The 27,719-nt window shown below is 41.1% G+C and overlaps 5 protein-coding genes across 5 annotated transcripts; all 5 read left to right on the forward strand.

Moving 5' to 3' along the window:
- Positions 1-9,120: 9,120 nt before the first annotated feature.
- LOC138368038 (Kruppel-like factor 18) lies at positions 9,121-9,741 on the forward strand. Its single transcript, XM_069330336.1, has one exon. The coding sequence runs from the start codon at positions 9,121-9,123 to the stop codon at positions 9,739-9,741; it is 621 nt and encodes a 206-aa protein (XP_069186437.1).
- A 1,727-nt stretch (positions 9,742-11,468) lies between these two features.
- On the forward strand, positions 11,469-12,068 carry LOC138368039 (Kruppel-like factor 18). The gene has a single exon (XM_069330337.1). It carries the CDS (start codon positions 11,469-11,471, stop codon positions 12,066-12,068), a length of 600 nt encoding a protein of 199 aa, XP_069186438.1.
- A 2,105-nt stretch (positions 12,069-14,173) lies between these two features.
- On the forward strand, positions 14,174-14,857 carry LOC138368040 (Kruppel-like factor 18). Its single transcript, XM_069330338.1, has one exon. It carries the CDS (start codon positions 14,174-14,176, stop codon positions 14,855-14,857), a length of 684 nt encoding a protein of 227 aa, XP_069186439.1.
- Positions 14,858-18,490: 3,633 nt separating this feature from the next.
- On the forward strand, positions 18,491-19,153 carry LOC138368041 (Kruppel-like factor 18). The gene has a single exon (XM_069330339.1). The coding sequence runs from the start codon at positions 18,491-18,493 to the stop codon at positions 19,151-19,153; it is 663 nt and encodes a 220-aa protein (XP_069186440.1).
- A 2,177-nt stretch (positions 19,154-21,330) lies between these two features.
- On the forward strand, positions 21,331-21,699 carry LOC138368042 (uncharacterized). Its single transcript, XM_069330340.1, has one exon. It carries the CDS (start codon positions 21,331-21,333, stop codon positions 21,697-21,699), a length of 369 nt encoding a protein of 122 aa, XP_069186441.1.
- The last annotated feature ends 6,020 nt before the right edge of the window (positions 21,700-27,719 follow it).

Consider the following 27,719-nt stretch of genomic DNA (forward strand, 5'->3'; position numbering starts at 1 on the left):
AATGGCACTATGTGACATAAACATGGCATTGTGTGACATAAACATAGCACTGTGTGACGTAAAGATGGAACTGTGTGAAGTAAACATGGCACTGTGTGACATAAACATGGCACTGTGTGACATAAACATGGCCTGTGTGACATAAACATGGCACTGTGTGACATAAACATGGCAATGTGTGACATAAACATGGCACAGTGTGACATACGAATGGCACTGTGAGACATAAACATGGCACTGTGTGACGTAAACATGGCACTGTGTGACATAAACATGGCACTGTGTGACATAAACATGGCACTGTAAGACATAAACATGGCACTGTGAAACATAAACATGGCACTGAGCGACGTAAGCATGACACTGTGTGACATAAACATGGCACAGTGTGAAGTAAACATTGCACTGTGTGACATAAAAATGGCACTGTGTGACATAAATATGGCAATGTGTGAAGTAAACATGGCACTGTGTGAAGTAAACATGGCACTGTGTGACATAAACATGGCATTGTGTGACATAAACATAGCATTGTGTGATGTAAAGATGGAACTGTGTGAAGTAAACATTGCACTGTGTGACATAAACATGGCACTGTGTGACATAAACATGGCCTGTGTGACATAAACATGGCACTGTGTGACATAAACATGGCAATGTGTGACATAAACATGGCACAGTGTGACATACGAATGGCACTGTGAGACATAAACATGGCACTGTGTGACGTAAACATGGCACTGTGTGACATAAACATGGCACTGCATGTCATAAACATTACAATGTGTGAAGTAAACATGGCGCTGTGTAACGTAAACATGGCACTATGTGAAGTAAACATGGCACTATAAGACATAAACATGGCACTGTGTGACATAAACATGGCACTGTGTGATATAAACATAGCACTGTGTGATGTGAACATGGAACTGTGTGACATAAACATGGCACTGCATGTCATAAACATTACAATGTGTGAAGTAAACATGGCGCTGTGTAACGTAAACATGGCACTGTGTGAAGTAAACATGGCACTGTGTGACAAACATGGCACTGTGTGACGTAAACATGGTACTGTGTGACATAAACATGGCACTCTGTGACATAAACATAGGACTGTGTGACGTAAACGTGGACCTGTGTGAAGTAAACATGACACTGTGTGACATAAACATGGAACTGTGTGACAAAAACAAGGCACTGAGCGAAATAAATATGGCATTGAGTGACGTAAACATGGCACTGTGTGACGTAAGCATGACACTGTGGGACATGAACATGGTACTGTGTGAAGTAAACATGGCACTGTGTTACATAAACATTACACTGTGAGACAAAAATATGGCACTGTGTGAAGTAAACATGGCACAGTGTGACATAAACATTACACTGTGAGACAAAAACATAGCACTGTGAGACATAAACATGGCACTGTGTGACGTAAACATGGAACTGTGTGACATAAACATTGCATTGTGTGACATAAACATAGCACTATGTGACGTCAACATGGACCTGTGTGAAGTAAACATGGCACTGTGTCAAATAAACATGGCACTGTAAGACATAAACATGGCACTCAGAGACATAAACATGGCACTGTGATACATTATCATGGAACTGTGTGACATACACATGGCACTGTGTGACATAAACATTGCACTGTATGACATAAACATGGCACTGTGTGACATAAACATGGCACTCTGTGACATAAACATGGCACTGTGTGACTTAAACATTACACTGTGTGACATAAACATGGCACTGTGTGACATACACATGATACTGTGAGACATAAACATGGCACTGTAAGACATAAACATGGCACTGTGAAACATAAACATGGCACTGAGCGACATATATATGGCACTGAGTGACGTAAACATGACACTGTGTGACATAAACATGATACCATGTGACATAAACATGACATTGTGTGACATACACATAGCACTGTGTGACATACGCATATCACTGTGTGACTTACACATGGCTTTGTGTGACATACGCATGGCACTGTGTGACATAATCATAGCACTGTGTAACATAAACATGGCACTGTGTGACATAAACATGGCACTGTGCGACGTCAGCATGACACTGTGTGACATAAACATGGCACTGTGTGACGTAAACATGGAACTGTGTGACATAAACATAGCACTGTGTGACGTAAACATGACACTGTGTAACATAAACATAGCACAAAGGGAAGTAAACATTGCACTGTGTGAAGTAAACATGGCACTGTGTAAAGTAACAATGGCACTGTGTGACATAAACATGGCACTGTGTGACGTAAACATGGCACTGTGTGCCGTAAACATGGCACTGAGTGAAGTAAACATTGCACTGTGTGACATAAACATTGCACTGTGGGACATAACCATTGCAGTGTGACATATGCATGGCACAGTGAGACATAAACATGGCACTGTATGACATAAACATGGCACTGTGTGACATAAACATGGCACTGTGTGACACAAACATGGCACTGTGTGACATAAACATGGCAATGTGTGACATAACCATTGCACAGTGTGACATACGCATTACACTGTGAGACATAAACATGGCACTGTGTGACATAAACATGGCACTGTATGACATAAATATGGCACTGAGTGACATAAACATTGCACTGTGTGACATAAACATTACACTGTGTGACATAAACATGGCACTGTGTGAAATACACATGATACTGTAAGACATAAACATGGCACTATAAGACATAAACATGGCACTGTGAAACAAAAACATGGCACTGAGCGACATAAATATGTCACTGAGTGACGTAAACATGGCACTGTGTGACATAAACATGATACTGTGTGACATAAACATGACACTGTGTAACATACACATAGCACTGTGTGACATACACATGGGACTGTGTGACATAAACATGGAACTGTGAGACAAAAACATGCAACTGTGTGTAGTAAACATGGCACTGTGTGACATAAACATTACACTGTGAGACAAAAACATAGCACTGAGAGACATAAACATGGCACTGTGTGACGTAAAAATGGCACTATGTGACATAAACATGGCATTGTGTGACATAAACATAGCACTGTGTGACGAAAAGATGGAACTGTGTGAAGTAAACATGGCACTGTGTGACATAAACATGGCACTGTGTGACATAAACATGGCCTGTGTGACGTAAACATGGCACTGTGTGACATAAACATGGCAATGTGTGACATAAACATGGCACAGTGTGACATACGAATGGCACTGTGAGACATAAACATGGCACTGTGTGACGTAAACATGGCACTGTGTGACATAAACATGGCACTGTGTGACATAAACATGGCACTGTAAGACATAAACATGGCACTGTGAAACATAAACATGGCACTGAGCGACGTAAGCATGACACTGTGTGACATAAACATGGCACAGTGTGAAGTAAACATTACACTGTGTGACATAAAAATGGCACTGTGTGACATAAATATGGCAATGTGTGAAGTAAACATGGCACTGTGTGAAGTAAACATGGCACTGTGTGACATAAACATGGCATTGTGTGGCATAAACATAGCATTGTGTGATGTAAAGATGGAACTGTGTGAAGTAAACATTGCACTGTGTGACATAAACATGGCACTGTGTGACATAAACATGGCCTGTGTGACATAAACATGGCACTGTGTGACATAAACATGGCAATGTGTGACATAAACATGGCACAGTGTGACATACGAATGGCACTGTGAGACATAAACATGGCACTGTGTGACGTAAACATGGCACTGTGTGACATAAACATGGCACTGTGTGACATAAACATGGCACTGTGTGACATAAAAATGACATTGTGTGACATTATCATGGCACTGTGTGACATACACATAGCACTCTGTGACATAAACATGGCACTGTGTGTTATAAACATGGCACTGTGTGACATAAACATGGCACTGTGTGACATAAACATGGCACTGTGTGACATAAACATTATACTGTGTGACATAAACATGGCACTGTGTGACATACACATGATACTGTGAGACATAAACATGGCACTGTGAAACATAAACATGGAACTGAGCTACGTAAGCATGACACTGTGTGACATAAACATGGCACTGTGTGACATAAACATGACACTGTGTGACATACACATAGCACTGCGTGACATACGCATGGCACTGTGTGACATACACATGGCACTGTGTGACATACGCATGGCACTGTGTGACATAAACATGGCACTGTGTGATGTAAACATGACACTGTGTGACATAAACATTTCACAGTGTGAAGTAAACATGGCACTGTGTGACATAAACATGGCACTGTGTGACGTAAACATGACACTGTGTGACATAAACATGGCACTGTGTGAAGTAAACATGGCACTGTGTGACATAAACATGGCACTGTGTGAAATAAGCAAGACACTGTGTGAGGTAAACATGGCACTGTGTGACATAAACATGGCACTGTGTGAAATAAGCAAGACACTGTGTGAGGTAAACATAACACTGTGTGACGTAAACATGGCACTGTGTGACATGAACATAGCACTGTGTGATGTAAACATGACACTGTGTGACATTAACATAGCACTGTGTGAAGTAAACATGACACTGTGTGCAGTAAACATGGCACTGTGTGACATAAACATGGCACTGTGTGAAGTAAACATCGCCCTATGTGACATAAACATGGCACTGCGTGACATAAACATGGCACTGTGTGACATAAACATGACACTGTGTGACATAAACATGGCACTGTGTGAAGTAAACATGGCACTGTTTGACATAAACATGGCCATGTGTGACGTAAACATGGCAGTGTGTGAAGTAAACATGGCACTATGTGACATAAACATGGCATTCTGTGACAAAAACATGGCATTGTGTGACATAAACATGGCACTGTGTGTCATAAACATGGCACTGTGTGACATAAACATGGCACTATGTGACAAAACACTTGGACAGTGTGACATACTCATGGCACTGTATGACATAAACATTGCACTGTATGACATAAACATGGCACTGTGTGACATAAACATGGCACTGTGTGACATAAACATTACACTGTGTGACATAAACATGGCACTGTGTGACATACACATGATACTGTGAAACATAGACATGACACTATAAGACATAAACATGGCACTGTGAAACATAAACCTGGCACTGAGCGACATAAATATGGCACTGAGTGACGTAAACATGGCACTGTGTGACATAAACATGATACTGTGTGACATAAACATGACACTGTGTGACATACACATATCACTGTGTGACATACACATGGGACTGTGTGACATACGCATGGCACTGTGTGACATAAACATGGCACTGTGTGACATAAACATGGCACTGTAAGACAAAAACATAGCACTGAGAGACATAAACATGGCACAGTGACGTAAACATGGCACTGTGTGACATTAACATAACATTGTGTGACATATGCATAGCACTGTGTGATGTAAACATGGAACTGTGTGAAGTAAACATGGCACTGTGTGACATAAACATGGCAATGTGTGACATAAACATGGCACAGTGTGACATACGCATGGCACTGTTTGACATAAACATGGCACTGTGTGACATAACATGGCAATGCGTGACATAAAGATGGCACAGTGTGACATGAACATAGCACTGTGTGATGTAAACATGACACTGTGTGACATTAACATAGCACTGTGTGAAGTAAACATGACACTGTGTGAAGTAAATATGGCACTGTGTGACATAAACATGGCACTGTGTGAAGTAAACATCGCCCTATGTGACATAAACATGGCACTGCGTGACATAAACATGGCACTGTGTGACATAAACATGACACTGTGTGACATAAACATGGCACTGTGTGAAGTAAACATGGCACTGTTTGACATAAACATGGCCATGTGTGACGTAAACATGGCTCTGTGTGAAGTAAACATGGCACTATGTGACATAAACATGGCATTGTGTGACATAAACATGGCATTGTGTGACATAAACATGGCACTGTGTGTCATAAACATGGCACTGTGTGACATAAACATGGCACTATGTGACAAAACACTTGGACAGTGTGACATACTCATGGCACTTTATGACATAAACATTGCACTGTATGACATAAACATGGAACTGTGTGACATAAACATGGCACTGTGTGACATAAACATTACACTGTGTGACATAAACATGGCACTGTGTGACATACACATGATACTGTAAGACATAAACATGGCACTATAAGACATAAACATGGCACTGTGAAACAAAAACATGGCACTGAGCGACATAAATATGTCACTGAGTGACGTAAACATGGCACTGTGTGACATAAACATGATACTGTGTGACATAAACATGACACTGTGTGACATACACATAGCACTGTGTGACATACACATGGGACTGTGTGACATAAACATGGAACTGTGAGACAAAAACATGCAACTGTGTGTAGTAAACATGGCACTGTGTGACATAAACATTACACTGTGAGACAAAAACATAGCACTGAGAGACATAAACATGGCACTGTGTGACGTAAAAATGGCACTATGTGACATAAACATGGCAATGTGTGACATAAACATAGCACTGTGTGACGTAAAGATGGAACTGTGTGAAGTAAACATGGCACTGTGTGACATAAACATGGCACTGTGTGACATAAACATGGCCTGTGTGACATAAACACGGCACTGTGTGACATAAACATGGCAATGTGTGACATAAACATGGCACAGTGTGACATACGAATGGCACTGTGAGACATAAACATGGCACTGTGTGACGTAAACATGGCACTGTGTGACATAAACATGGCACTGTGTGACATAAACATGGCACTGTAAGACATAAACATGGCACTGTGAAACATAAACATGGCACTGAGCGACGTAAGCATGACACTGTGTGACATAAACATGGCACAGTGTGAAGTAAACATTGCACTGTGTGACATAAAAATGGCACTGTGTGACATAAATATGGCAATGTGTGAAGTAAACATGGCACTGTGTGAAGTAAACATGGCACTGTTTGACATAAACATGGCATTGTGTGACATAAACATAGCATTGTGTGATGTAAAGATGGAACTGTGTGAAGTAAACATTGCACTGTGTGACATAAACATGGCACTGTGTGACATAAACATGGCCTGTGTGACATAAACATGGCACTGTGTGACATAAACATGGCAATGTGTGACATAAACATGGCACAGTGTGACATACGAATGGCACTGTGAGACATAAACATGGCACTGTGTGACGTAAACATGGCACTGTGTGACATAAACATGGCACTATGTGACATAAACATGGCACTGTGTGACATAAAAATGACATTGTGTGACATTAACATGGCACTGTGTGACATACACATAGCACTCTGTGACATAAACATGGCACTGTGTGTTATAAACATGGCACTGTGTGACATAAACATGGCACTGTGTGACATAAACATGGCACTGTGTGACATAAACATTATACTGTGTGACATAAACATGGCACTGTGTGACATACACATGATACTGTGAGACATAAACATGGCACTGTGAAACATAAACATGGCACTGAGCTACGTAAGCATGACACTGTGTGACATAAACATGGCACTGTGTGACATAAACATGACACTGTGTGACATACACATAGCACTGCGTGACATACGCATGGCACTGTGTGACATACGCATGGCACTGTGTGACATAAACATGGCACTGTGTGATGTAAACATGACACTGTGTGACATAAACATTTCACAGTGTGAAGTAAACATGGCACTGTGTGACATAAACATGGCACTGTGTGACGTAAACATGACACTGTGTGACATAAACATGGCACTGTGTGAAGTAAACATGGCACTGTGTGACATAAACATGGCACTGTGTGAAATAAGCAAGACACTGTGTGAGGTAAACATGGCACTGTGTGACATAAACATGGCACTGTGTGAAATAAGCAAGACACTGTGTGAGGTAAACATAACACTGTGTGACGTAAACATGGCACTGTGTGACATGAACATAGCACTGTGTGATGTAAACATGACACTGTGTGACATTAACATAGCACTGTGTGAAGTAAACATGACACTGTGTGAAGTAAACATGGCACTGTGTGACATAAACATGGCACTGTGTGAAGTAAACATCGCCCTATGTGACATAAACATGGCACTGCGTGACATAAACATGGCACTGTGTGACATAAACATGACACTGTGTGACATAAACATGGCACTGTGTGAAGTAAACATGGCACTGTTTGACATAAACGTGGCCATGTGTGACGTAAACATGGCACTGTGTGAAGTAAACATGGCACTATGTGACATAAACATGGCATTGTGTGACATAAACATGGCATTGTGTGACATAAACATGGCACTGTGTGTCATAAACATGGCACTGTGTGACATAAACATGGCACTATGTGACAAAACACTTGGACAGTGTGACATACTCATGGCACTGTATGACATAAACATTGCACTGTATGACATAAACATGGCACTGTGTGACATAAACATGGCACTGTGTGACATAAACATTACACTGTGTGACATAAACATGGCACTGTGTGACATACACATGATACTGTGAAACATAGACATGACACTATAAGACATAAACATGGCATTGAGAAACATAAACCTGGCACTGAGCGACATAAATATGGCACTGAGTGACGTAAACATGGCACTGTGTGACATAAACATGATACTGTGTGACATAAACATGACACTGTGTGACATACACATATCACTGTGTGACATACACATGGGACTGTGTGACATACGCATGGCACTGTGTGACATAAACATGGCACTGTGTGACATAAACATGGCACTGTAAGACAAAAACATAGCACTGAGAGACATAAACATGGCACAGTGACGTAAACATGACACTGTGTGACATTAACATAACATTGTGTGACATATGCATAGCACTGTGTGATGTAAACATGGAACTGTGTGAAGTAAACATGGCACTGTGTGACATAAACATGGCAATGTGTGACATAAACATGGCACAGTGTGACATACGCATGGCACTGTTTGACATAAACATGGCACTGTGTGACATAACATGGCAATGCGTGACATAAACATGGCACAGTGTGACATGAACATAGCACTGTGTGATGTAAACATGACACTGTGTGACATTAACATAGCACTGTGTGAAGTAAACATGACACTGTGTGAAGTAAACATGGCACTGTGTGACATAAACATGGCACTGTGTGAAGTAAACATCGCCCTATGTGACATAAACATGGCACTGCGTGACATATACATGGCACTGTGTGACATAAACATGACACTGTGTGACATAAACAAGGCACTGTGTGAAGTAAACATGGCACTGTTTGACATAAACATGGCCATGTTTGACGTAAACATGGCTCTGTGTGAAGTAAACATGGCACTATGTGACATAAACATGGCATTGTGTGACATAAACATGGCATTGTGTGACATAAACATGGCACTGTGTGTCATAAACATGCCACTGTGTGACATAAACATGGCACTATGTGACAAAACACTTGGACAGTGTGACATACTCATGGCACTTTATGACATAAACATTGCACTGTATGACATAAACATGGCACTGTGTGACATAAACATGGCACTGTGTGACATAAACATTACACTGTGTGACATAAACATGGCACTGTGTGACATACACATGATACTGTGAAACATAGACATGACACTATAAGACATAAACATGGCACTGTGAAACATAAACCTGGCACTGAGCGACATAAATATGGGACTGAGTGACGTAAACATGGCACTGTGTGACATAAACATGATACTGTGTGACATACACATGGGACTGTGTGACATACGCATGGCACTGTGTGACATAAACATGGCACTGTGTGACATAAACATGGCACTGTAAGACAAAAACATAGCACTGAGAGACATAAACATTGTACAGTGACGTAAACATGGCACTGTGTGACATACGCATGGCACTGTTTGACATAAACATGGCACTGTGTGACATAACATGGCAATGCGTGACATAAACATAGCACAGTGTGACATACGCATGGCACTGTGAGACATAAACATGGCACTGTGTGACGTAAACATGGCACTGTGTGACAAAAACATGGCACTGTGTGACATAAACATGACACTGTGTGACATTAACATGGCACTGTGTGACATACACATGGTACTCTGTGACATAAACATGGCACTGTGTGACACAAACATTGCACTGTTTGACATAAACATGGCAGTGTGTGACATAAACATGGCAGTGTGTGACATAAACATGGCACTCTGTGACTTAAATATTACAATGTGTCATATAAACATGGAACTGTTTGACATACACATGAAACTGTGAGACATAATCATGGCACTGTAAAACATAAACATGGCACTGTGAGACATAAACAAGGCACTGAGCGAAATAAATATGGCACTGAGTGACGTAAACATGGCACTGTGTGACGTAAGCATGACACTGTGTGACATAAACATGGAACTGTGAGACAAAAACATGGCACTGTGTGACATACGCATAGCACTGTGTGACATAAACATAGCATTGTGTGACGTCAACATGGACCTGTGTGAAGTAAACATGGCACTGTGTGAAATAAACATGGCACTGTAAGACATAAACATGGCACTCAGAGACATAAACATGGCACTGTGAGACATAAACATGGCACTGTGTGACATACACATGGCACTGTGTGACATAAACATTGCACTGTGTGACATAAACATGGCACTGTGTGACATAAACATGGCACTGTGTGACATAAACATGGCACTGTGTGACTTAAACATTACACGGTGTGACATAAACATGACACTGTGTGACATGCACATGATACTGTGAGACATAAACATGGCACTGTAAGACATAAACATGGCACTGTGAAACATAAACATGGCACTGGACGACATATATATGACACTGAGTGACGTATACATGACACTGTGTGACATAAACATGATACTGTGTGACATAAACATGACATTGTGTGACATACACATAGCACTGTGTGACATATGCATGGCACTGTGTGACATACACATGGGTTTGTGTGACATACGCATGGCACTGTGTGACTTAAATATAGCACTGTGTAACATAAACATGGCACTATGTGACATAAACATGGCACTGAGTGACGTCAGCATGACACTGTGTGACATAAACATGGCACTGTGTGACATAAACATGGCACAGTGTGAAGTAAACATGGCACTGTGTGACATAAACATGGCACTGTGTGACGTAAACATGACACTGTGTGACATAAACATGGCACTGTGTGAAGTAAACATGGCACTGTGTGACATAAACATGGCACTGTGTGAAAAAGCATGACACTGTGTGAGGTAAACATGGCACTGTGTGACAGAAACATGGCACTGTGTGACGTAAACATGGCACTGTGTGACATGAACATAGCACTGTGTGATGTGAACATGACACTGTGTGACATTAACATAGCACTGTGTGAAGTAAACATGACTCTGTGTGAAGTAAACATGGCACTGTGTGACATAAACATGGCACTGTGTGAAGTTAACATCGCACTGTGTGACATAAACATGGCACTGCGTGACATAAACATGGCACTGTGTGACATAAACATGACACTGTGTGACATAAACATGGCACTGTGTGAAGTAAACATGGCACTGTTTGACATAAACATGGCCATGTGTGACGTAAACATGGCACTGTGTGAAGTAAACATGGCACTGTGTGACATAAACATGGCATTGTGTGACATAAACATGGCATTGTGTGACATAAACATAGCACTGTGTGTCATAAACATGGCACTGTGTGACATAAACATGGCACTATGTGACAAAATACTTGGACAGTGTGACATACTCATGGCACTGTATGACATAAACATTGCACTGTATGACATAAACATAGCACTGTGTGACATAAACATGGCACTGTGTGACATAAACATTACACTGTGTGACATAAACATGGCACTGTGTGACGTACACATGATACTGTGAAACATAGACATGACACTATAAGACATAAACATGGCACTGTGAAACATAAACCTGGCACTGAGCGACATAAATATGGCACTGAGTGACGTAAACATGGCACTGTGTGACATAAACATGATACTGTGTGACATAAACATGACACTGTGTGACATACACATAGCACTGTGTGACATACACATGGGACTGTGTGACATACGCATGGCACTGTGTGACATAAACATGGCACTGTGTGACATAAACATGGCACTGTAAGACAAAAACATAGCACTGAGAGACATAAACATTTCACTATGTGAAGTAAACATGGCACTGTGTGACATAATCATGGAACTGTGAGACAAAAACATGGCACTGTGTGAAGTAAACATGGCACTGTGTGACATAAACATTACACTGTGAGACAAAAACATAGCACTGAGAGACATAAACATGGCACAGTGACGTAAACATGGCACTGTGTGACATTAACATAACATTGTGTGACATAAGCATAGCACTGTGTGATGTAAACATGGAACTGTGTGAAGTAAACATGGCACTGTGTGACATAAACATGGCAATGTGTGACATAAACATGGCACAGTGTGACATACGCAGGGCACTGTTTGACATAAACATGGCACTGTGTGACATAACATGGCAATGTGTGACATAAACATGGCACAGTGTGACATACGCATGGCACTGTGAGACATAAACATGGCACTGTGTGACGTAAACATGGCACTGTGTGACATAAACATGGCACTGTGTGACATAAACATGACACTGTGTGACATTAACATGGCACTGTGTGACATACACATGGCACTCTGTGACATAAACATGGCACTGTGTGACACAAACATTGCACTGTTTGACATAAACATGGCAGTGTGTGACATAAACATGGCACTCTGTGAATTAAATATTACAATGTGTCACATAAACATGGAACTGTTTGACATACACATGAAACTGTGAGACATAATCATGGCACTGTAAAACATAAACATAGCACTGTAAGACATAAACAAGGCACTGAGCGAAATAAATATGGCACTGAGTGACGTAAACATGGCACTGTGTGACGTAAGCATGACACAGTGTGACATAAACATGGAATTGTGAGACAAAAACATGGCACTGTGTGACATACGCATAGCACTGTGTGACATAAACATAGCACTATGTGACGTCAACATGGACCTGTGTGAAGTAAACATGGCACTGTGTGAAATAAACATGGCACTGTAAGACATAAACATGGCACTCAGAGACATAAACATGGCACTGTGAGACATAAACATGGCACTGTGACACATTAACATGGCACTGTGTGACATACACATGGCACTGTGTGACATAAACATGGCACTGTGTGACATAAACATGGCGCTGTGTGACATAAACATGGCACTGTGTGACTTAAACATTACACGGTGTGACATAAACATGACACTGTGTGACATGCACAAGATACTGTGAGACATAAACATGGCACTGTAAGACATAAACATGGCACTGTGAAACATAAACATGGCACTGAGCGACATATATATGGCACTGAGTGACGTATACATGACACTGTGTGACGTAAACATGATACTGTGTGACATAAACATGACATATGTGACATACACATAGCACTGTGTGACATATGCATGGCACTGTGTGACATACACATGGGTTTGTGTGACATACGCATGGCACTGGGTGACTTAAACATAGCACTGTGTAACATAAACATGGCACTGTGTGACATAAACATGGCACTGTGTGACGTCAGCATGACACTGTGTGACATAAACATGGCACTGTGTGACATAAACATGGCACTGTGTGATGTAAACATGACACTGTGTGACATAAACATGGCACTGTGTGAAGTAAACATGGCACTATGTGACATAAACATGGCACTGTGTGACGTAAACATGACACTGTGTAACATAAACATGGCACTGTGTGACATAAACATGGCACTGAGTGACGTCAGCATGACACTGTGTGACATAAACATGGCACTGTGTGACATAAACATGGCACAGTGTGAAGTAAACATGGCACTGTGTGACATAAACATGGCACTGTGTGACGTAAACATGACACTGTGTGACATAAACATGGCACTGTGTGAAGTAAACATGGCACTGTGTGACATAAACATGGCACTGTGTGAAAAAAGCATGACACTGTGTGAGGTAAACATGGCACTGTGTGACAGAAACATGGCACTGTGTGACGTAAACATGGCACTGTGTGACATGAACATAGCACTGTGTGATGTGAACATGACACTGTGTGACATTAACATAGCACTGTGTGAAGTAAACATGACACTGTGTGAAGTAAACATGGCACTGTGTGACATAAACATGGCACTGTGTGAAGTTAACATCGCACTGTGTGACATAAACATGGCACTGCGTGACATAAACATGGCACTGTGTGACATAAACATGACACTGTGTGACATAAACATGGCACTGTGTGAAGTAAACATGGCACTGTTTGACATAAACATGGCCATGTGTGACGTAAACATGGCACTGTGTGACATAAACATGGCATTGTGTGACATAAACATAGCACTGTGTGTCATAAACATGGCACTGTGTGTCATAAACATGGCACTATGTGACAAAATACTTGGACAGTGTGACATACTCATGGCACTGTATGACATAAACATTGCACTGTATGACATAAACATAGCACTGTGTGACATAAACATGGCACTGTGTGACATAAACATTACACTGTGTGACATAAACATGGCACTGTGTGACGTACACATGATACTGTGAAACATAGACATGACACTATAAGACATAAACATGGCACTGTGAAACATAAACCTGGCACTGAGCGACATAAATATGGCACTGAGTGACGTAAACATGGCACTGTGTGACATAAACATGATACTATGTGACATAAACATGACACTGTGTGACATACACATAGCACTGTGTGACATACACATGGGACTGTGTGACATACGCATGGCACTGTGTGACATAAACATGGCACTGTGTGACATAAACATGGCACTGTAAGACAAAAACATAGCACTGAGAGACATAAACATTTCACTGTGTGAAGTAAACATGGCACTGTGTGACATAATCATAGAACTGTGAGACAAAAACATGGCACTGTGTGAAGTAAACATTGCACTGTGTGACATAAACATTACACTGTGAGACAAAAACATAGCACTGAGAGACATAAACATGGCACAGTGACGTAAACATGGCACTGTGTGACATTAACATAACATTGTGTGACATAAGCATAGCACTCTGTGATGTAAACATGGAACTGTGTGAAGTAAACATGGCACTGTGTGACATAAACATGGCAATGTGTGACATAAACATGGCACAGTGTGACATACGCAGGGCACTGTTTGACATAAACATGGCACTGTGTGACATAACATGGCAATGTGTGACATAAACATGCCACAGTGTGACATACGCTTGGCACTGTGAGACATAAACATGGCACTGTGTGACGTAAACATGGCACTGTGTGACATAAACATGGCACTGTGTGACATAAACATGACACTGTGTGACATTAACATGGCACTGTGTGACATACACATGGCACTCTGTGACATAAACATGGCACTGTGTGACACAAACATTGCACTGTTTGACATAAACATGGCAGTGTGTGACATAAACATGGCACTCTGTGAATTAAATATTACAATGTGTCACATAAACATGGAACTGTTTGACATACACATGAAACTGTGAGACATAATCATGGCACTGTAAAACATAAACATGGCACTGTGAGACATAAACAAGGCACTGAGCGAAATAAATATGGCACTGAGTGACGTAAACATGGCACTGTGTGACGTAAGCATGACACAGTGTGACATAAACATGGAATTGTGAGACAAAAACATGGCACTGTGTGACATACGCATAGCACTGTGTGACATAAACATAGCACTATGTGACGTCAACATGGACCTGTGTGAAGTAAACATGGCACTGTGTGAAATAAACATGGCACTGTAAGACATAAACATGGCACTCAGAGACATAAACATGGCACTGTGAGACATAAACATGGCACTGTGACACATTAACATGGCACTGTGTGACATACACATGGCACTGTGTGACATAAACATGGCACTGTGTGACATAAACATGGCGCTGTGTGACATAAACATGGCACTGTGTGACTTAAACATTACACGGTGTGACATAAACATGACACTGTGTGACATGCACACGATACTGTGAGACATAAACATGGCACTGTAAGACATAAACATGGCACTGTGAAACATAAACATGGCACTGGGCGACATATATATGGCACTGAGTGACGAATACATGACACTGTGTGACGTAAACATGATACTGTGTGACATAAACATGACATTGTGTGACATACACATAGCACTGTGTGACATATGCATGGCACTGTGTGACATACACATGGGTTTGTGTGACATACGCATGGCACTGGGTGACTTAAACATAGCACTGTGTAACATAAACATGGCACTGTGTGACATAAACATGGCACTGTGTGACGTCAGCATGACACTGTGTGACATAAACATGGCACTGTGTGACATAAACATGGCACTGTGTGATGTAAACATGACACTGTGTGACATAAACATGGCACTGTGTGAAGTAAACATGGCACTATGTGACATAAACATGGCACTGTGTGACGTAAACATGACACTGTGTGACATAAACATGGCACTGTGTGAAGTAAACATGGCACTGTGTGACGTAAACATGGCACTGTGAGACAAAAACAGTGCACTGTGAGACATTAACATGGCACTGCATGAAGTAAACATGGCACTGTGTGACATAAACATGGCACTGTGAGACATAAACATGGCACTGTGTGAAGTAAACATTGTACTGTGTGACATAAATATGGCAATGTGTGAAGTAAACATGGCACTTTGTGAAGTAAACATGGCACTGTGTGACATAAACATGGCACTGTGTGAAATAAGCATGACACTGTGTGAGGTAAACGTGGCACTGTGTGACTTAAACATAGCACTGTGTGACGTAAACATGGCACTGTGTGATATAAACATAGCACTGTGTGACGTAAACATGACACTGTGTGACATAAACATAGCACAAAGGGAAGTAAACATGACACTGTGTGAAGTAAACATGGCACTGTGTGAAGTAAACATGGCACTGTGTGACATAAACATGGCACTGTGTGAAGTAAACATGGCACTGTGTGACATAAACATGGCACTGTGTGATATAAACATGCACTGTGTGACGTAAACATGGCACTGTGTGATGTAAACATGGCACTGTATGACAAACATTGCACTGTGTGACATAACCATTGCAGTGTGACATACGCATGGCACAGTGAGACATAAACATGGCACTGTATGACATAAACATGGCACTGTGTGACATAAACATGGCACTGTGTGACATAAACATGGCACTGTGTGACATAAACATGACACTGTGTGACATAACTATTGCACAGTGTGACATACACATGGCACTGTGAGACATAAACATGGTACTGTATGACATAAACATGGCCCTGTGTGACATAAACATGGCACTGTGTGATATAAACATTACACTTTGTGACATAAACATGGCACTGTGTGACATACACATGATACTGTGAGACATAAACATGGCACTATAAGACATAAACATGGCACTGTGAAACATAAACATGGCACTGAGCGACATAAATATGGCACTGAGTGACGTAAACACGGCACTGTGTGACATGAACATGATACTGTGTAACATAAACATGACACTGTGTGACATACACGTAGCACTGTGTGACATACGCATGGCACTGTGTGACATACACATGGGACTGTGTGACATAAACATGGAACTGTGAGACAAAAACATAGCACTGAGAGACATAAACATGGCACTGTGTGACGTAAAAATGGCACTGTGTGACATAAACATGGCATTGTGTGACATAAACATAGCACTGTGTGACGTAAAGATGGAACTGTGTGAAGTAAACATGGCACTGTGTGACATAAACATGGCACTGTGTGACATAAACATGGCCTTTGTGACATAAACATGGCACTGTGTGACATAAACATGGCAATGTGTGACATAAACATGGCACAGTGTGACATACGAATGGCACTGTGAGACATAAACATGGCACTGTGTGACGTAAACATGGCACTGTGTGACATAAACATGGCACTGTGTGACATAAACATGACACTGTGTGACATAAACATGGCACTGTGTGACATAAACATGGCACTGTGTGACATAAACATGGCACTGTGTGACATAAACATTACACTGTGTGACATAAACATGGCACTGTGTGAAATACATATGATACTGTGAGACATAAACATGGCACTGTAAGACATAAACATGGCACTGTGAAACATAAACATGGCACTGAGCGACGTAAGCATGACACTGTGTGACATAAACATGGCACTGTGTGACATAAACATGACATTGTGTGACATACACATAGCACTGCGTGACATACGCATGGCACTGTGTGACATACACATGGCACTGTGTGAAGTAAACATGGCACTGTGTGACATAAACATGGCACTGTGTGACGTAAACATGACAATGTGTGACATAAACATGGCACTGTGTGAAGTAAACATGGCAGTGTGTGACATAAACATGGCAATGTGTGAAGTAAACATGGCACTGTGTGAAGTAAACATGGCACTGTGTGACATAAACATGGCACTGTGTGAAATAAGCATGACACTGTGTGAGGTAAACATGGCACTGTGTGACATAAACATGGCACTGTGTGATGTAAACATGGCATTGTGTGACATAAACATAGCACTGTGTGATGTAAACATGACACTGTGTGACATAAACATAGCACTGTGTGAAGTAAACATGACACTGTGTGAAGAAAACATGGCACTGTGTGACATAAACATGGCACTGTGTGAAGTAACCATCGCACTGTGTGACATAAACATGGCACTTCGTGACATAAACATGACACTGTGTGACATAAACATGGCACTGTGTGACGTAAACATGGCACTGTGTGACATAAACATGGCACTGTAAGACAAAAACATAGCACTGTGAGACATAAACATTTCACTGTGTGAAGTAAACATGGCACTGTGTGACATAATCATGGAACTGTGAGACAAAAACATGGCACTGTGTGTAGTAAACATGGCACTGTGTGACATAAACATTACACTGTGAGACAAAAACATAGCACTGAGAGACATAAACATGGCACTATGACGTAAACATGGCACTGTGTGACATTAACATGACATTGTGTGACATAAACATAGCACTGTGTGACGTAAACATGGAACTGTGTGAAGTAAACATGGCACTGTGTGACATAAACATGGCACTGTTTGACATAAACATGGCACTGTGTGACATAAACATGGCAATGTGTGACATAAACATGGCACAGTGTGACATACGCATGGCACTGCGAAACATAAACATGGCACTGTAAAACATAAACATGGCACTGTGAGACATAAACAAGGCACTGAGCGAAATAAATATGGCTCTGAGTGACGTAAACATGGCACTATGTGACGTAAGCATGACACTGTGTGAAGTAAACATGGCACTGTTTGAAGTAAACATAGCACTGTGTGAAGTAAACATGGCATTGTGTGACATAAACATGGCACTGTGTGACATAAACATGGCACTGTGTGACATAAAGATGGCACTGTGTGATATAATTTTGGCACTGTGTGACATAAACATGGCACTTTGAGACATAAACATGGCACTGTGTGAAGTAAACATTGTACTGTATGATATAAACATGATATAAACATGACACTGTGAGACATAAATATGGCACTGTGTGAAGTAAACATGGCACTGTGTGACATAAAAATGGAAGTGTGTGATATAAACATGGAACTGTGTGAAATAAACATGGCACTGTGGGAAGTAAACATGGCACTGTGTAACATAAACATGGCACTGTGTGACATAAACATGGCACTGTGTGACATAAACATGGCACTGTGTGACATAAACATGGCACTATGTGACATAACAATTGGACAGTGTGACATGCGCATGGTACTGTGAGACATAAACATGGCACTGTATGACATAAACATGACACTGTGTGACATAAACATGGCACTGTAAGACAAAAACATAGCACTGTGAGACATAAACATTTCACTGTGTGAAGTAAACATGGCACTGTGTGACATAATCATGGAACTGTGAGACAAAAACATGGCACTGTGTGAAGTAAACATGGCACTGTGTGACATAAACATTACACTGTGAGACAAAAACATAGCACTGAGAGATATAAACATGGCACTGTGACGTAAACATGGCACTGTGTGACATTAACATGACATTGTGTGACATAAACATAGCACTGTGTGACGTAAACATGGAACTGTGCGAAGTAAACATGGCACTGTGTGACATAAACATGGCACTGATTGACATAAACATGGCACTGTGTGACATAAACATGGCAATGTGTGACATAAACATGGCACAGTGTGACATACACATGGCACTGTGAGACATAAACATGGCACTGTGTGACGTAAACATAGCACTGTGTGACATAAACATGGCACTGTAAAACATAAACATGGCACTGTGAGACATAAACAAGGCTCTGAGCGAAATAAATATGGCACTGAGTGACGTAAACATGGCACTGTGTGACGTAAGCATGACATTGTGTGAAGTAAACATGGCACTATTTGAAGTAAACATAGCACTGTGTGAAGTAAACATGGCATTGTGTGACATAAACATGGCATTGTGTGACATAAACATGGCACTGTGTGACATAAAGATGGCACTGTGTGACATACACATGGGACTGTGTGACATACGCATGGCACTGTGTGACATAAACATGGCACTGTGTGACATAAACATGGCACTGTAAGACAAAAACATAGCACTGTGAGACATAAACATTTCACTGTGTGAAGTAAACATGGCACTGTGTGGCATAATCATGGAACTGTGAGACAAAAACATGGCACTGTGTGAAGTAAACATGGCACTGTGTGACATAAACATTACACTGTGAGACAAAAACATAGCACTGAGAGACTTAAACATGGCACTGTGACGTAAACATGGCACTGTGTGACATTAACATGACATTGTGTGACATAAACATAGCACTGTGTGACGTAAACAAGGAACTGTGTGAAGTAAACAAGGCACTGTGTGACATATGCATAGCACTGTGGGACGTAAACATGGACCTGTGTGAAGTAAACATGACACTGTGTGAAATAAACATGGCATTGTGTGACATAAACATGGCATTGTGTGACATAAACATGGCACTGTGTGACATAAACATGGCACTGTGTGACATTAACATGGCACTATGTGACAAAACACTTGGACAGTGTGACATACGCATGGCACTGTATGACATAAACATGGCACTGTATGACATAAACATGTCACTGTGTGACATACGCATGGCACTGTATGACATAAACATGGCACTGTATGACATAAACATGTCACTGTGTGACATAAACATGGCACTGTGTGACATAAACATTACACTGTTTGACATAAACATGGCACTGTGTGACATACACATGATACTGTGAAACATAGACATGACACTATAAGACATAAACATGGCACTGTGAAACATAAACCTGGCACTGAGCGACATAAATATGGCACTGAGTGACGTAAACATGGCACTTTGTGACATAAACATGATACTGTGTGACATAAACATGACACTGTGTGACATACACATAGCACTGTGTGACATACACATGGGACTGTGTGACATACATATGGGACTGTGTGACATAAACATGGCACATTGTGACACAAACATGGCACTGTAAGACAAAAACATAGCACTGGGAGACATAAACATTTCACTGTGTGAAGTAAACATGGCACTGTGTGACATAATCATGGAACTGTGAGACAAAAACATGGCACTGTGTGAAGTAAACATGGCACTGTGTGACATAAACATTACACTGTGAGACAAAAACATAGCACTGAGAGACATAAACATGGCACTGTGACGTAAACATGGCACTGTGTGACATTAACATTACATTGTGTGACATAAGCATAGCACTGTGTGATGTAAACATGGAACTGTGTGAAGTAAACATGGCACTGTGTGACATAAACATGGCAATGTGTGACATAAACATGGCACAGTGTGACATACGCACGGCACTGTTTGACATAAACATGGCACTGTGTGACATAAACATGGCACTGTGTGACATAAATATGGCAATGTGTGACATAAACATTGCAATGTGTGACATAAACATGGCACAGTGTGACATACGCATGGCACTGTGAGACATAAACATGGCACTGTGTGACGTAAACATGGCACTGTGAGACATAAACATGGCACTGTGTGACGTAAACATGGCACTGTGTGACATAAACATGGCACTGTGTGACATAAACATGACACTGTGTGACATAAACATGGCACTGTGAGACATAAACATGGCACTGTGTGAAGTAAACATTGCACTGTTTGACATAAACATGGCAGTGTGTGACATAAACATGGCACTCTGTGACTTAAATATTACAATGTGTCACATAAACATGGAACTGTGTGACATACACATGAAACTGTGAGACATAATCATGGCACTGTAAAACATAAACATGGCACTGTGAGACATAAACAAGCACTGAGCGAAATAAATATGGCACTGAGTGACGTAAACATGGCACTGTGTGACGTAAGCATGACACTGTGTGACATAAACATGGAACTGTGAGACAAAAACATGGCACTGTGTGACATACGCATAGCACTGTGTGACATAAACATAGCATTGTGTGACATAAACATAGCACTATGTGACGTCAACATGGACCTGTGTGAAGTAAACATGGCACTGTGTGAAATAAACATGGCACTGTAAGACATAAACATGGCACTCAGAGACATAAACATGGCACTGTGAGACATAAACATGACACTATGACACATTACCTTGGCACTGTGTGACATACACATGGCACTGTGTGACATAAACATTGCACTGTGTGACATAAACATGGCACTGTGTGACATAAACATGGCACTGTGTGACATAAACATGGCACTGTGTGACTTAAACATTACACTGTGTGACATAAACATGGCACTGTGTGACATGCACATGATACTGTGAGACATAAACATGGCACTGTAAGACATAAACATGGCACTGTGAAATATAATCATGGCACTGAGCGACATATATATGGCACTGAGTGACGTATACATGACACTGTGTGACATAAACATGATACTGTGTGACATAAACATGACATTGTGTGACATACACATAGCACTGTGTGACATATGCATGGCACTGTGTGACATACACATGGGTTTGTGTGACATACGCATGGCACTGTGTGACTTAAACATAGCACTGTGTGACGTCAGCATGACACTGTGTGACATAAACATGGCACTGTGTGACATAAACATGGCTCTGAGTGATGTAAACATGACACTGTGTGACATAAACATGGCACTGTGTGAAGTAAACATGGCACTGTGTGACATAAACATGGCACTGTGTGACGTAAACATGACACTGTGTGACATAAACATGGCACTGTGTGAAGTAAACATGGCACTGTGTGACGTAAACATGGCACTGTGAGACATTAACATGGCACTGCATGAAGTAAACATGGCACTGTGTGACATAAACATGGCACTGTGAGACATAAACATGGCACTGTGTGAAGTAAACATTGTACTGTGTGACATAAAAATGGCACTGTGTGACATATATATGGCACTGTGTGACATAAACATGGCACTGTGTGAAATAAGCATGACACTGTGTGAGGTAAACGTGGCACTGTGTGACATAAACATGGCACTGTGTGACATAAACATGGCACTGTGTGACGTAAACATGGCACTGTGTGATATAAACATAGCACTGTGTGACGTAAACATGACACTGTGTGACATAAACATAGCACAAAGGGAAGTAAACATGACACTGTGTGAAGTAAACATGACACTGTGTGAAGTAAACATGGCACTGTGTGACATAAACATGGCACTGTGTGAAGTAAACATGGCACTGTGTGACATAAACATGGCACTGTGTGACATAAACATGGCACTGTGTGACGTAAACATGGCACTGTGTGATGTAAACATGGCACTGTATGACAAACATTGCACTGTGTGACATAACCATTGCAGTGTGACATACGCATGGCACAGTGAGACATAAACATGGCACTGTATGACATAAACATGGCACTGTGTGACATAAACATGGCACTGTGTGTTATAAACATGGCACTGTGTGACATAAACATGGCACTGTGTGACATAACCATTGCACAGTGTGACATACGCATGGCACTGTGAGACATAAACATGGTACTGTATGACATAAACATGGCCCTGTGTGACATAAACATGGCACTGTGTGACATAAACATTACACTGTGTGACATAAACATGGCACTGTGTGACATACACATGATACTGTGAGACATAAACATGGCACTATAAGACATAAACATGGCACTGTGAAACATAAACATGGCACTGAGCGACATAAATATGGCACTGAGTGACGTAAACATGGCACTGAGTGACGTAAACATGGCACTGTGTGACATAAACATGATACTGTGTGACATAAACATGACACTGTGTGACATACACGTAGCACTGTGTGACATACGCATGGCACTGTGTGACATACACATGGGACTGTGTGACATAAACATGGAACTGTGAGACAAAAACATAGCACTGAGAGACATAAACATGGCATTGTGTGACATAAACATAGCACTGTGTGACGTAAAGATGGAACTGTGTGAAGTAAACATGGCACTGTGTGACATAAACATGGCACTGTGTGACATAAACATGGCACTGTGTGACATAAACATGGCAATGTGTGACAAAAACATGGCACAGTGTGACATACGAATGGCACTGTGAGACATAAACATGACACTGTGTGACGTAAACATGGCACTGTGTGACATAAACATGGCACTGTGTGACATAAACATGACACTGTGTGACATTAACATGGCACTGTGTGACATACACATGGCACTCTGTAACATAAACATGGCACTGTGTGACATAAACATGGCACTGTGTGACATAAACATGGCACTGTGTGACATAAACATGGCATTGTGTGACATAAACATTACACTGTGTGACATAAACATGGCACTGTGTGAAATACATATGATACTGTGAGACATAAACATGGCACTGTAAGACATAAAAATGGCACTGTGAAACATAAACATGGCACTGAGCGACGTAAGCATGACACTGTGTGACATAAACATGGCACTGTGTGACGTAAACATGACACTGTGTGACACAAACATGGCACTGTGTGAAGTAAACATGGCAGTGTGTGACATAAACATTGCAATGTGTGAAGTAAACATGGCACTGTGTGAAGTAAACATGGCACTGTGTGACATAAACATGGCACTGTGTAAAATAAGCATGACACTGTGTGAGGTAAACATGGCACTGTGTGACATAAACATGGCACTGTGTGACTTAAACATGGCATTGTGTGACATAAACATAGCACTGTGTGATGTAAACATGACACTGTGTGACATAAACATAGCACTGTGTGAAGTAAACATGACACTGTGTGAAGTAAACATGGCACTGTGTGACATAAACATGGCACTGTGTGAAGTAAACATCGCACTGTGTGACATAAACATGGCACTTCGTAACATAAACATGGCACTGTGTGACATAAACATGACACTGTGTGACGTAAACATGGCACTGTGTGAAGTAAACATGGCACTGTTTGACATAAACATGGCACTGTGTGACGTAAACATGGCACTGTGTGAAGTAAACATGGCACTGTGTGACATAAACATAGCACTGTGTGAAGTAAACATGGAACTGTGTGAAGTATACATGGCACTGTGTGACAAACATGGCACTCTGTGACGTAAACATGGCACTGTGTGACATAAACATGGCACTGTGTGACATAAACATAGCACTGTGTGACGTAAACATGGACCTGTGTGAAGTAAACATGACACTTTGTGACATAAACATGGCATTGTGTGACATAAACATGGCATTGTGTGACATAAACATGGCACTGTGTGACATAAACATGGCACTGTGTGACATAAACATGGCACTATGTGACATAACAATTGGACAGTGTGACATACGCATGGTACTGTGAGACATAAACATGGCACTGTATGACATAAACATGGCACTGTGTGACATAAACATGGCACTGTAAGACAAAAACATAGCACTGTGAGACATAAACATTTCACTGTGTGAAGTAAACATGGCACTGTGTGACATAATCATGGAACTGTGAGACAAAAACATGGCACTATGTGAAGTAAACATGGCACTGTGTGACATAAACATGGCACTGTAAGACAAAAACATAGCACTGTTAGACATAAACATTTCACTGTGTGAAGTAAACATGGCACTGTGTGACATAATCATGGAACTGTGAGACAAAAACATGGCACTGTGTGTAGTAAACATGGCACTGTGTGACATAAACATTACACTGTGAGACAAAAACATAGCACTGAGAGACATAAACATGGCACTGTGACGTAAACATGGCACTGTGTGACATTAACATGACATTGGGTGACATAAACATAGCACTGTGTGACGTAAACATGGAACTGTGTGAAGTAAACATGGCACTGTGTGACATAAACATGGCACTGTTTGACATAAACATGGCACTGTGTGACATAAACATGGCAATGTGTGACATAAACATGGCACAGTGTGACATATGCATGGCACTGTGAGACATAAACATGGCACTGTGTAATGTAAACATGGCATTGTGTGACATAAACATGGCACTGTAAAACATAAACAAGGCACTGAGCGAAATAAATATGGCACTGAGTGACGTAAACATGGCACTGTGTGACGTAAGCATGACACTGTGTGAAGTAAACATGGCACTGTTTGAAGTAAACATAGCACTGTGTGAAGTAAACATGGCATTGTGTGACATAAACATGGCACTGTGTGACATAAACATGGCACTGTGTGACATAAAGATGGCACTGTGTGATATAATTTTGGCACTGTGTGACATAAACATGGCACTTTGAGACATAAACATGGCACTGTGTGAGGTAAACATTGTACTGTATGATATAAACATGACACTGTGAGACATAAACATGGCACTGTGTGAAGTAAACATGGCACTGTGTGACATAAAAATGGCACTGTGTGATATAAACATGGAACTGTGTGAAATAAACATTGCACTGTGGGAAGTAAACATGGCACTGTGCAACATAATCATGGCACTGTGTGACATAAACATGGCACTATGTGACATAACAATTGGACAGTGTGACATGCGCATGGTACTGTGAGACATAAACATGGCACTGTATGACATAAACATGGCACTGTGTGACATAAACATGGCACTGTAAGACAAAAACATAGCACTGTGAGACATAAACATTTCACTGTGTGAAGTAAACATGGCACTGTGTGACATAATCATGGAACTGTGAGACAAAAACATGGCACTGTGTGAAGTAAACATGGCACTGTGTGACA

The sequence above is a fragment of the Procambarus clarkii genome, chromosome 24, assembly GCF_040958095.1.
Source record: "Procambarus clarkii isolate CNS0578487 chromosome 24, FALCON_Pclarkii_2.0, whole genome shotgun sequence".
In the NCBI taxonomy this organism is placed as follows: domain Eukaryota; kingdom Metazoa; phylum Arthropoda; class Malacostraca; order Decapoda; family Cambaridae; genus Procambarus; species Procambarus clarkii.